The sequence below is a fragment of the Temnothorax longispinosus genome, chromosome 2 (assembly GCF_030848805.1).
Source record: "Temnothorax longispinosus isolate EJ_2023e chromosome 2, Tlon_JGU_v1, whole genome shotgun sequence".
Classification (NCBI taxonomy): Eukaryota; Metazoa; Arthropoda; class Insecta; order Hymenoptera; family Formicidae; genus Temnothorax; species Temnothorax longispinosus.
In genome coordinates, this window is record NC_092359.1 from 10,499,926 (window position 1) to 10,513,117 (window position 13,192).

At 33.5% G+C, this 13,192-nt stretch overlaps 1 protein-coding gene across 1 annotated transcript in view; it reads left to right on the forward strand.

Moving 5' to 3' along the window:
- LOC139807987 (integrin beta-PS) overlaps nucleotides 1–5,229 on the forward strand; it is an 8,020-nt gene extending 2,791 nt beyond the window's left edge. Inside the window, exons 3-15 of the mRNA XM_071769545.1 lie at nucleotides 250–478; nucleotides 627–726; nucleotides 976–1,146; nucleotides 1,262–1,360; nucleotides 1,501–1,665; nucleotides 1,881–2,039; nucleotides 2,110–2,241; nucleotides 2,451–2,756; nucleotides 3,273–3,494; nucleotides 4,017–4,133; nucleotides 4,236–4,428; nucleotides 4,825–4,964; nucleotides 5,044–5,229. Of these exons, the coding sequence (XP_071625646.1) occupies nucleotides 250–478; nucleotides 627–726; nucleotides 976–1,146; nucleotides 1,262–1,360; nucleotides 1,501–1,665; nucleotides 1,881–2,039; nucleotides 2,110–2,241; nucleotides 2,451–2,756; nucleotides 3,273–3,494; nucleotides 4,017–4,133; nucleotides 4,236–4,428; nucleotides 4,825–4,964; nucleotides 5,044–5,118 (2,108 nt within the window). The 3' untranslated portion in view covers nucleotides 5,119–5,229. The remainder of the gene's footprint in view (nucleotides 1–249; nucleotides 479–626; nucleotides 727–975; nucleotides 1,147–1,261; nucleotides 1,361–1,500; nucleotides 1,666–1,880; nucleotides 2,040–2,109; nucleotides 2,242–2,450; nucleotides 2,757–3,272; nucleotides 3,495–4,016; nucleotides 4,134–4,235; nucleotides 4,429–4,824; nucleotides 4,965–5,043) is intronic.
- The last annotated feature ends 7,963 nt before the right edge of the window (nucleotides 5,230–13,192 follow it).

Sequence of the window (13,192 nt, forward strand, 5' to 3'; positions counted from 1 at the left end):
ATCAAAACAATATATGTGTATAAACGCACTTTCCTTCATGAAAAAATGTACATCGACTTTTAATCTGCATCATTGAGACACAAAGTTCTTTTAGAAATTACAATAAAATAATTATTTTAAAGTACAATAATTATACGTTACAAATGCTATATTTTATATATTTTTGATATACTTATATATCTAATGCTATACATAATTCAAGTAAGTTACAAATTTTGTGAATTAAAAATTTGAACAAATTATTTATAGGAGAGGACTATCGCATAACTATGAAATACAGTCAGGCAGAGGATTATCCTGTAGATCTATATTATCTTATGGACTTATCGGCGTCTATGGAGCCGTACAGAGACAAATTATCGAAACTCGGTCTACAATTGGCTAAAGCCATGCAAAAGCTCACGTCGAATTTTCGCATTGGCTTTGGCAGCTTTGTAGACAAGGTCGTTTTACCGATGACTAGCACGCAGCCCGATAAGTAATTATATTTATTGCAACATGTGAATCATTGCAACGGATATTTCGCTTAATTAAATAAAGAAACTAATTATAATCATCGAAATTGTAATAATTGAATGGCATCGTGTTGGTAAGAGATTTTTAATCCGACTGAATTTTTACATTAGATTAAAATCTCCCTGCAATTTGAAAACTGGTGAACCTTGTGCACCGCCTTACGATTATAAAAATCAAATGCCTCTTACGGAGAACGTAGCTCTATTTGAGGTAATTATCATTATGCAATTATGTATTCGACGTATACTAAAGCAAATAAAAGAAAATTCTATTAAACAGTTTAGGACAATAAAGATAAAAACAAAAGTTTTGATTATTGCTTTCGAAATAATTATTCGATAAATATTGGATATATGTTTCATATCTTACATGAAATTAGATTTTGACGCATTATTTTTTGACAATTTCGTGCAGTTAATTTTAAATGATTTGTTGAATACAAGTAGTCTTAACAAATAGGATCAGGTACAAGCGGCGCCGGTGTCGGGTAATCTGGACGGTCCCGAAGGCGGGCTCGACGCGATGATGCAGGTCATAGTATGTACCAAGGAAATTGGCTGGCGCCAAAAAGCACGTCATCTTATTGTGTTCTCAACCGATGCGATCTTCCACATCGCCGGGGACGGTAAGGTACGTGAATTAAAATAAAATACGAGGTATAATAAAATCGCGCACTCTGAAATAAATCGATCATAACCGGGTAAGAGTGGTGACTTCGAGATGAAAAAGCTTAACGGTTTCTCAGCTTGCAGGGATAGTAGAGCCAAACGATTGCAAGTGTCACTTGGACGAGAAAGGATTCTACACTTACTCCCTTCTGCAGGATTATCCGTCGATTTCTCAGGTGAGGATAAGAGGAGTATATTCATTTACTCTCTTTCTTCGAGGATTATTCAGTTACACGTATTCAGTTACATGTATTATGAATTTAATCGCTTAAGAAATTTTTTATTAAATTAAGAAAAATATTTTCTTTGTTTATAGGTCAATAGAAAAGCGCGCGAGCACAATATGAATATTATCTTTGCCGTCCCTGATCACAAAAATGCGACTTATCAACGATTAAGTAGTAGCATCAGCGGATCCTCAACTGGAACTCTCGAAAATGATTCGCAGAATGTCGTCGCCTTAGTGAGCAGCGAATACGAAGTAATTATATTTGTTATATAAATAATAATATATATTAATTTGTATAAATTATCTTTTTATATCTTACATTTTTTAGTTCGCATTATAATAAGATAAGTTAATAAGAAAATTAATTAATAATTTTAGTTTACTTAAGAACGCATTAATATATTTTACCTAATATGTGGTACCTAACTAAAAGATTGATAATAATTTAATACGTTGACAATTTTCAGAAATTAGTGGATTCGGTGGCAATAATCGACACAGCGCCAGAGATGATCGACGTTAAATATTTCTCCCGATGTTTAAACAAAACAGGGAAGTTGTTGGAACGTCAAGAATGCGGAGGACTTCGCGTAGGCAACATTATCGAATTTGAAGTTGTACTTAAGGTGCGTTAATAAGTTACAATTATTATTACTAATTAACAATATGGTTCATTATGATTTGATTAAACACCAGGTTGTCGAATGTCCCAAGAATCCAAAGGATTGGCATCAAACTATGGAGATCAAACCTAGAGGCCTAAATGAGAGTTTAACTATCGATCTGGAAATTATATGCGACTGTCCTTGTGAGAATCCTGGACACCGGGTAGATATACTAAAGCAAAAGAGCTAACTCGAATAATAATGTCGAGGAATTAATTTTTTAATTAATACAAATTTAACTTACGTCTAATGTTAAAAAATATAACTAAAAACATTATTTGTACTTTTATATAAGTAATCAAATTGATATAATACTGATTGTCCTGTAACACTTTTACTATAGAATTTTAAATTACCATTTTTGCGACATAGGGATATCAGCTGAACGCAGCAGAATGCAAGGGTAAAGGTACATCCGTGTGCGGTGTGTGTTCCTGCAATCCCGGTTTTTATGGAAAACAATGTGAGTGCGAGGGAAACGACAATGGTGATGCTGACAAATCGATCTCGATGATCGACTGCAAACCCGACAATCAAACCACCGAGATTTGCAGCGGACATGGCACATGCAAGTGTGGCGTCTGCGATTGCGACAAACGACCGAACAATCCGCAAGAACTGTTCTACGGAAAATACTGCGAATGCGACAATTTCTCCTGCAAACGCAGTGGTGGCCAGGTATGTCCGAAAATTAAAAATATAACGATACGATTGCAAAATAGAATTCTAAGCAATGCAGTCGAGAATGAAATCCTAATGCTCTTTATGTAAGATATAAAAAGTACTTAATAGTTTTCTAATAAAAATACTCAACAGATATTAAACGTGATTCTCTTATGTAGTCATAAACATGATTTTATTATGGATTAAAAAATATGAGTTAAAAATTATATACTCGTTAATTATACTAAAATATAATTTAATATTTTTTAAGCATATATAGTATTTATTTATATAAACAACAAAATTACACGCTCAAAAGAGGATAGCTAGGAACAGGAGATCTTTATTATCGCGCGTAACTGCCGTGTTTTCTCGCTTGATAGTTGCTTTTAACAAATTCGCGCGGAAGTTACACGGCAATCTTGCCTTCGAGCGAGCGCGGCAGCGCGGCGTTTATAAGGACGGTTGGACAAATTACACGCCTTTGTACGTACCCCATTACGTTCGCCGTTCGTCTCTTGTCCGTTTAAGGTCTGCGGCGGACGGGGCAAGTGCGAATGCGGTACCTGCAATTGCCTGCCGGGATGGGGTGGCGAGACGTGCGACTGCAAGGAGACCAACAGTACGTGCATCCCGACGACAGGCAAGAACGTCGAGATTTGCAGCGGACGTGGCAAGTGCATCTGCGGTAACTGTCACTGCCACGAGCGGGACAATATCCGATATTCCGGACAATATTGCGAGGCGTGCCCAGTGAGTGTCCGCGCGTAAGGATTTGATCTGGGAAGTTTGTTCGAAGAAATTGTTTATCAATTTCTTCCAACAAACAAAATAAGAAGGAACATAAAAAAGGCTCGAGATGCGTGGATATTTTTGCATAAAAATTTCTATAGTAATCGATTATTCGCATTCAGGAGACGATTTATGTACAATTAATATTATTATTGTACATAACACGCACTTAGAAAGTTATGTATTTGCGAGAAAGTGGAGGGGGGGGAGAAGACTTTCCTGACCGAGAATAAAATTAAATTTATTGTTAAATGTTTGGATACTGAAACAATTTATTAAATTGTTGATTATTACGCATCTATATTCATTAATTTAATTTTATTTCTTATATAATTTTAAATCTTATTAAATTTGATTTTTACGAATAACGTATTTAGAAAATGCATATTTCGATCTGCACTTATATATAGTGTTCTGGAGTTTTTAGTAGTAAAAAAATATCTTAATTTTACGCAACAGTTATTTATTTATAACCCACTTTAGACGTGCCCAGAACAACGGTGTGATGAACTGAAGGATTGCGTGGAGTGCATGGCGTACAACACAGGACCACTCGCGACAAACGGGAAGTGCGACTTGTGCGTGCACGAAATAGACATTGTTAGTAGTTCTTTCCTTGAGATAACACTTCTACTTCGCAAGCTGTGCGAGGGTTAATAATTTGCGATGCGATACAAATGAACGCTAATTCTTACTCCACAGGTCGACACTGTCGAGGAAGATCTTGCGAAAGATAAGGAAACCGGCGCCCGCATATGTCGAACACCCGGTGATGCAGGCTGTACGTTTGTCTTTAAGTATCAATATCACAGAGCTGGTACCGGAGGAGACATCAAAATTCTTCAGATTCAAGCCGAGAAAGAAAAAGCTTGCCCAACACTTATTGACGTTTTCGGTAATCATTCTTGTTGTACTATTATATTAATTATACTTTATTTCGTTATGTTCGCTGCTATGAAATATACAATTTACAGTTCCATTCTATGCTTTTTGATAAATTAAACAAGATTAATAAGTAACAAACGTATAATTAATTAGTCGTGATGAGATTAATAATGCACATCTACACATAACGTAGTTTTAAAAAATTATGTAATGTATTTTATGTTATTATTTCAAGATTATTTTATTTGTCTGGCCATTCTCTCTCGCTCTCTTTAATCCTAATTATTATTTATACGATAATATTTGAAAACTAATATAGTATCTTCGCGCGTTGGTTGCGCTTACGTATACGATTGAACATGCGAGGAGATGTACAAAATGAACTAGAATTTACTTTCTCCCGTAGGTGTTGCACTGGGCGTCGTCATAAGCACCGTCGTCATCGGTTTCCTGATTCTCCTCATTTGGAAGATCCTCACGATCATCCACGACAAGAGGGAATACGCCAAATTCGAGAAGGAGCGCGCCCTCGCCAAATGGGACAGAGTGAGTCGCTATTCTTCATTGTTCCCGATCGCGTGACTACGAGATTGCTGGAACGTCAATATATGTCGAAATGTTTCAGGGCGAGAATCCTCTGTACAAACAAGCGACGTCGACTTTCTGCAATCCGACGTTCAAGGAAACCGCCAGAAATTAGTAATTTTTAGCTTTAGACTCTCATTGTGATATATTACGAATTTCGTATAAAAGTTTTTAATTTTATTTTTTATGTGTTGAAATTTCATATAATAAATAAATTGAAAGATGACATGTGTTATTCTTTATTAATCATCCCCATACAGCACAGATTGTTGCAGAAAGTTTCCAGAAAGGTTTCAAAGTTGCAGAATGCTTCCAGAAAGGTTCCAAATCATTTGAAACCTTTCTGGAAACTATCTGCAACAATCTGTGTTGTATGGGATCAGTTCTTAAAGATCAATTCTTATATAAAAAATTGATTAGGTATCTACTATAAAAATAATTAAACTTATTATTTTATTTTTAATACTAAACATTGATTTAATTTATTTTTCTATATTTTAACATTTAAAAAAGTGTTAAATAGCAATTAATGTATTATTAATTATATTAATAATATATCAACATATGATTCAAGTTAAAAAATTAAGTCACGCAAATTGCTTGTGTCTAATGAACAGACGTAAATTAATATAAATCATTATCTTTTAATATATAAGTGAGATATTCTTAGATCTTACTATTGCGCCCGGCTAGAAATATTATTTATGGGAGTAATAGGAGATTTCAACGCCGGCCTTCTCTCCAATATACCAGATGCGATGACTAGCGCCGCGCTAAAGCGAATGAATTGAACAAGCCTCTGCGGGCGCCATGGTGTTTAATTGCCGCATAATGAGAAGACCAATCGGCAGCGAGAATCTTGCCGTGCAAAAACGAGCAAAACTTTCCACGGCTCTTTTCCTCTTCCTTCGCCTCTTTACATTCTTCTGCTACTCTCACCGAGCTCGTAATAACATCTCCGCTCAAATACTTCCTGCTTCCCCCCTATTTATTGCGAAATCTAGCCGCGTAGGTTTTCCAACGAGACTTTTTGTTGTTTCATTCTATCATCGTAAAGCCGTTTTCTATGCCGGTCATGGCCAACGACAGATTTGTAGATAGCGATCTAAGAGCGATTGCTTAATTAATGAGCCGAAAAGATCTAGAATCAGTTTTACGAATTTAGAATTATTTTATTTATTTTATGTTAACACACATATAAAACAAATTTATAATAATTTTATTAAGGAGAATTAAAACTACTATCACTGGAATTTACATCGCGCGTGTATTCGGCACCTTTTTTATCTTAAAAAAAAAAAGGTAATTTTGCACTGTATCCATTACTACACATTTTAATTTAATACTTTATTCACAGATTTTGTTGCACATAAAAGTTACTTAAAATAATAATGTCAGCAATGCAAAATTATTCTTTGTGAAAATAAGGAAAATGGTGCATTGATGATAAATACTTTGATTACTTGCAACGAAGAGACCTTTCAGTTTCTATAGACAATATTGAATATTTATAACCATGTAATAGCTTTGATGAGTTGTTTAGTTTCAGAAAATATAAAAATTTGCAACACAAACTTTGCAAAAGGTTTAAAAAACTGTGGCTAGAAAAAAGTATCACAGGAGATCTATTTCTAAATAAATTCTTGAAAGAAACACGCGGTTGCCGAAAAGAATACCAAGAATTTACTGATATTATGTACTGATATTAATGTAGTTTTTATAATATTTCGCTGAACAACTATTCTAAGCAAAAAAATGCAACATTATTGCCCAAAAATAAATCATGAAAAAAAGAAAGAGGAAGAAGTGTTCGAAAATAACAAAATTATAAATAAATACAAATATTTCGTTTTTATTAGACATTAACTCCTTTTATAATCTACCAGATTTAGGCACCAGATAACTTTAAAAAAATAATTTATTTATATATTTCAAAATGGTAAACAAACTATTCATTTTATGAACAGTCTCTACGACTGTTGAGTGTGTATAGACGGACACATGCGGATATCTTTTTCTCCGTTAGTTAAGCAAGTAATTGTTAATATTACAGAATATAAAATGAAACTCTCGCAGTTTAAAGCATTATTCGAAAATTGTGGAATATTTATCAGGTGTATTAAGTTTCACATAAAAAAGACGTAACCATTTCAAGTTTTTGCACTGTGCTCGTAATTTTAAATTACAATCAGTTAGGACATCACAGTGAAAAAAAAGTTTTTCCAAGAGTTGACTGAAAGAAAGTAGTCTGACTCAAGCTCTCATCAGCGATTCGACATTCGCTTCTGTAACAAAAATCATATAATTATTACAGTACTTCAATCGCAAAGAGAAAAATAACGCAACTTTTTCAAGATGCTTGAGATGCAAGAGAAGCAAACGCATAAATTTCGATAAAGGATTATATCAGTGTAACTTGTAATTTAAAAAAAAATTAGAAGAAGCACACACTTACTGGGGAAGGTACACTTTTCGTAAATTCTTACAGTGAGCGAGGGCATTAAAATCCTGCGATGTATAATAGCATGTGCATTCTGTAAATGTATTACTTCCAAGTTGTGATACGAATTTCTTAGCTCTGTTGCAACTGCGTCTAGGTCTATACGTATAGTATAGATTGTACAAAACTGTTAGAGTGTCGTTTTTCATTCTCGGAACACTTTGGTTTGTCATTCTTGTCAACATGATATTGTAGATTTGTAGATTTTCAGAAAATTTAAAATTGGCCGAACAACCTTCATAATCATCTGATGACCAGGAAATGCAACCTCAAAAGATAGTGTGAGTGCGAGATAAAACAGGGCTCGCGAAGCATAATTCTTTCCCTTGTCTGTGCCATCCAGCGCTCGACAACAATGTCTCCGTACCGCCTTCATCAACAACTATTTTTCTCAATTCCTCTTCATTGCATATCGCGTTGAAAACACGAGCTATCAATTCCTTGCTATTCGGGCTGTCCATTTTAGCGAGGCTCACCAAAGCGCTGATCACACCGGCCTCCGCTAATACGCGCCGTCTTTTTCCCACGAAGCTGTCCTCGGCCAGTATTTAATTCTTAACATCAAAATAATTGACAAATATTTCCATCTTAGATATGAGATCTTCCTTGTCATAAGCGCTGCACAAGTTTACTACCAATATGTCCACTTCATACAGAATCGATTGATTTTTAGTCTTGGCAAACTCGATTATCGCTTGAACGGCTCGTTCGTCTCCGATCAACGCGTTTTTGACTTCGGGGTTGAAAGTGAAATACGACAGACCTGCAATGGCCCATTTTCTCATATCTCTCTGAAGACTGATTAAGAATTGTCTGCAAATCTTCATCCATGTCTTTATTTTGCTGCAGAACATTTTGATAGCCCAGAAATTTTCTTTCCACTCTTCGAATTTGGTCATCTTGCAAATACTCACCAAGCGCTTTAACTCGAGTTAAATCATCCAGGTCCAGAGAATAACACAGATTCTGCAATATAGTTAAACTTGGACCTATGATTCTTCGACCGACGAACGTGTTGAATTCGTTATATTTGGTAAAGGCTTAAATAAACTCGCAATTCACTTTTTGTAGCAATGAGTCATTTTTCTTCTTTTCCAAAAAATCAACAATTATAACATCAAATCCGTTTTCAGCAATAATTTTTCTTGCAACATTAAACGGGCCGAGTGTTAAGGTTGTCATCGCAATGATTGTACGCACCTGTAAAAAAAAAAACAATTAACAATTTATGAATTTTTACGTTTGGTGAAACAATAATTCCTTTTTTTTTTAAACAGAAAAAGTATATTTTTATTCCGCCAACAAATAATTAACAATTAAAATTCTTGAATCGACTATAATTGGCAAACATCCCCTACTTGACAATTCGACCAATGATTTTCGTCAGATTAATCATCAAGACATTTTGACCATGAGTTTTAGTCCTTCTGAACTAATGTAATTTTAAAGTTTATATATAAGCATCGTATTTAAATAATTTAATTTATTGCGAAAAACCTTGGTTGAGGGCTGAGGTAATATTTTTCGCAATAAATTAAATTATTTAAATATGATACTTATTATATATATAAGCTTCAAAATTACATCAATTTAGAAAGACCAAAATCCATGGTCAAAATGTCTTGACGATTAATCTGACCAATATCGTAATGGTCGAATTGTCAAGATGTTTGCCAATTGCAGTCGATTCCAGAATTTTAATTGTTATTCTTTCTTTAATCATTTCAGTGTCGTTATTAAACTATGATTGAAAATAGGAAAAATCTGTAATTAAGAGTAAATTAAGCTTCAAAAAATACGATAGATAATAAAGTCATATTTCAATAAATTTCGATTAAACTTTTTTATAATATCATGTATAAATCATAAATCATATATTAATTTGAAACTTATAGAATATACATCAACAATTTCTCAAATTATACTATAGGTAATATTTAAAAAGATGCTCGGCCTTTTATTTTAAAATAATTTAAGTCACCGAAATGATGTTGAAAAATTCTTCCTTATCATTTTCATTCAAGTTTTCATCGATTTTTGCTAAACATACGCTGGTTATAGTTTGCGTGGGAGACGTAATATCCAACAAATTGTAATGTTTGCATTGGCCTATTTCCACTTGACTAGCTATCTCCATTAATTTTTACAAACCGCCAAACTCGACCAATTGTTTGGCCCAGCCTAACGCAGTATAATTAATGTTGCGCGTAATAAATTCTATTAATGCGTCTCTAGCAATGCTTGTTGTCGTTTCATTTTCTATTTTATCCAACAAGCACGACAGAATTGTGTCAATTTCTTTTTTATGCAGCATGCACAATTAATGTCTCGTTAGGTTTTGAATCGGGTTCATCGTTTATGCAGCTGTAAGTGTTTAATATAGTCTGAAACCGAGTTACACAATAAATTAATTTTACTGAAATACGTGTACGCTAACTAGTCGATAATATTTACCTGTAAACAATATTGAGATGCGTTGACTCTCTCTGTACATGTGCTGTTCATCATTTCCAGATACCAAGGCAAAACGTCTGCCACAATGGACTCGACTCCCACAGCATCTAACGGGCTGAATATTAAGGCTGTTATCGCAAGTACCATGCTCACTTGTAAAGCAATCAATTAACAATTTGTAAATTATTGCTTGAAACAATATTTGATTTAAAAGAATAAAGATAGCTACAAAGTTATTTAATATTTAATATTGATGGAAAATAGGAGAAATCTCTGATAAATTATGCTTTAGAAAATAAGATAAATGGCAAAGTCATATTAATAAATTTTGATTAAACTCTGTTATAACTGTATTTTAATACATAAGTTACAGAATATACAATATCGACAATTAAAAAGAAAATTTTTTTTGACATTTTTGCTTTAAAAAAATAGAGTTTAAATTTCTCAAGTATATGTTATTGTTAAAGAGATATTCGCCCCTTTTTATTTTGAAACAATTTAAATAATTAGAAAAGACCGGAAATTACATTGCAAAATTCGTACTTTGGATTCTGTGTCAAATTTAGGCAGTTTATCTCCAATAAAATCGTCAGTGGCGTTAATAAATGTTTTCTTATCATCATCACTGCATATCATCTTTTCATATATTTCTGTTATGTACATACTGATTAGAGTTTGCGTGAAAGAAGTGATGTCGATTGAGATTTTGTTTTTAAATTTCATCATTTCACTGGCCACTTCCATTAATTTTTGCAAACCGCGAAGCTCGACCAATTGTTTGGCCCAATCTAACGCAGTATAATAAATGTTAAGGCCATTGCACGTAACAAAGTTTTAGTCATAATCGTAAGGCCGTAAGAAAATAGACCAATCACACTCGATTATTCTTCGAGCTCAAGGAGAATAAATCGACTGTGATTTGTTTATTTTCTTACAGCCTTACGATTACGACTAAAACTTTGTTACGTGCAATGGCCTTTACGCGTAATAAATTCTATTATAATGTGTCTCTAGCAATGCCTATTGCCGTTTCATTCTCTATTTTACCCAACAAGCATGACAGAATCTTGTCAATTACTTTCTTATGCTTTTTGCTCAAAGTTTCGTCGGATTTTGAATCGGGTTCATCGATCGTTCATGCCGCTGTTCAATACATTCTGAAACCGAGAATTACACAACAAATCAATTACTGTAAATACATGTATGTTATAATTACATTCTAGTCGTAAACAATATTCAGATGCGTCGACTCTCTTCGTAAACGTGCTGTTCATCATTTTCAGACACCAAGGTAAAACAACTTTTATCATAGTGGATTTAGTTCGACTAACATTGTTTTTGCATAACCCGGCTACAATACGAATCGAGCTACAGATCACTTTATCGTTCTCTCCCACTTCTTTTATGAAGATCTCGTAGGCAGTTCTCCAACGTGCAAGTATAAGCAGAGTAATCATGGCGTTTTGACGTTTTTTCTTATCTGCAGAGCAAAATTAAGCGTATATTTGAATATAATGATCTGTAATAAGGATATAAATTAACTGTGAAAGATTATGATTGTACGACGTAATATTTAGGTACCCATATATATAGTGTGTAGTTATTAATCGATAAGAAAAAATAATTTCTATATAATAAGAGAGACAAGAACTCATATTCGTTTGTGAAATTATATGTAATATTAAGTGAAATAAGAACTCTTATTAAAATATATTAAATATAAAAAATGTGTTATGATTTTTATATATTATCTAAACCAAATTCACGTACGTGTCTTGCAAGTTAATGAATTTTTGAGTTATATATATGTATCTTGGCATTAATACTTGCTTTGTTTTTAATATGTTTGTTTGGAATTTCACAAAATTGCTCCGTTATGTGCCGAGGTAGCGTATCATTTGAGCAAGATGTGCTATTTGAGCAAGATGTAAGAATAATCTCCACGTTCTGATATGCCTGCTCGAATTTCTCTAACTCTATTAATGCAAAAAAAGTCTGCGAATCAATGTTATGCGAAAGTTATGATATATTTTTAACTTTAACACACTGTTGCAATCTTTAATCACTTTATCGTCATGCTCAAAATATGCGGCAGCTCGATTATCGTAATACAATCCCTTCTCAGTGTCGTCTGTTGCTAGCAATTGCCGTTGTGTAGTGACTTATGGCTTTGGACCAATTGCCATTGTTAAACTCTTTATCACTCTTCTTATTCCATTCCTGTGCAGTCATATCTGACTCTACCATGGTAGAATAATGTTATAACACAAAATATATGATGTTGCAATGTTTTAACATGGAAAGACTCTCTGTGACAATTTCTACATATTATATTGAATGCGAAAACCATGCACAGATTACGAATTTATTACAAAATAAATGCAAGTATGAGACACTATAATAGATCAAAAATAAATTTACAGTTTAATAATAACATTGCATTTTTTAATGTAAAACCTGCATATAAATTGTAATCGATTGTTGCAATAATTTTTATATTAGAAAGCTAACTTGCATGCTAGTATTGGAAGACAGGTTTATTTTTGATGAATTATATCTTTGACACAAATAAAGGAGCAGTAAGGTTAAATATAATTATAGACTGAATAATATTATCGATCTACTGATTGTAAATCGATCGAAACAGTTCGGGTTTGGATCGATAACAATTTATGACACTACACGTAGATATTTCAATTCGTTTTAACGCAAAAAATGCAATTATGTATAACGATTTCGCTGCAATAGTCAAGGGCAATTTACATTATTCCTCTCTTTTATGAGTAGAAAATTTAAATTCTTCGACGAAAGCGTGTCTGGGATAATGTGCGATTTATTTGAGACTCGCGAGAAATTCAATGGCGTGAGATTAAATCTCGTTCCATTGATTTTTTGTTTATTTTATATGGCGGTATTTAACGTCAACCGCATGTTTGTTATTCGCGGCGGTTTTTTTCTTTGACACATCTAGTTCTTTGGTCTGTTCAAACCAGCTTGAACGTGTTTCGTACAAACAGATCGTCACAACTAAACGGTCGGTGGCATAAGGGTAGCATAAGAAAATAAAGACTCGAGTAACAAAGACTTTAGATTCGTGAGCGGTCACATTTCGACCAGATAAATATTACAGTACACAAAAGTTAATTTTTCAGTTACATGAAAGAAAATAAACATTAATATAATTTATTATAAAACTAGGGTGTTTTGTTACACGTCGCCTCTTTTTCTTCGT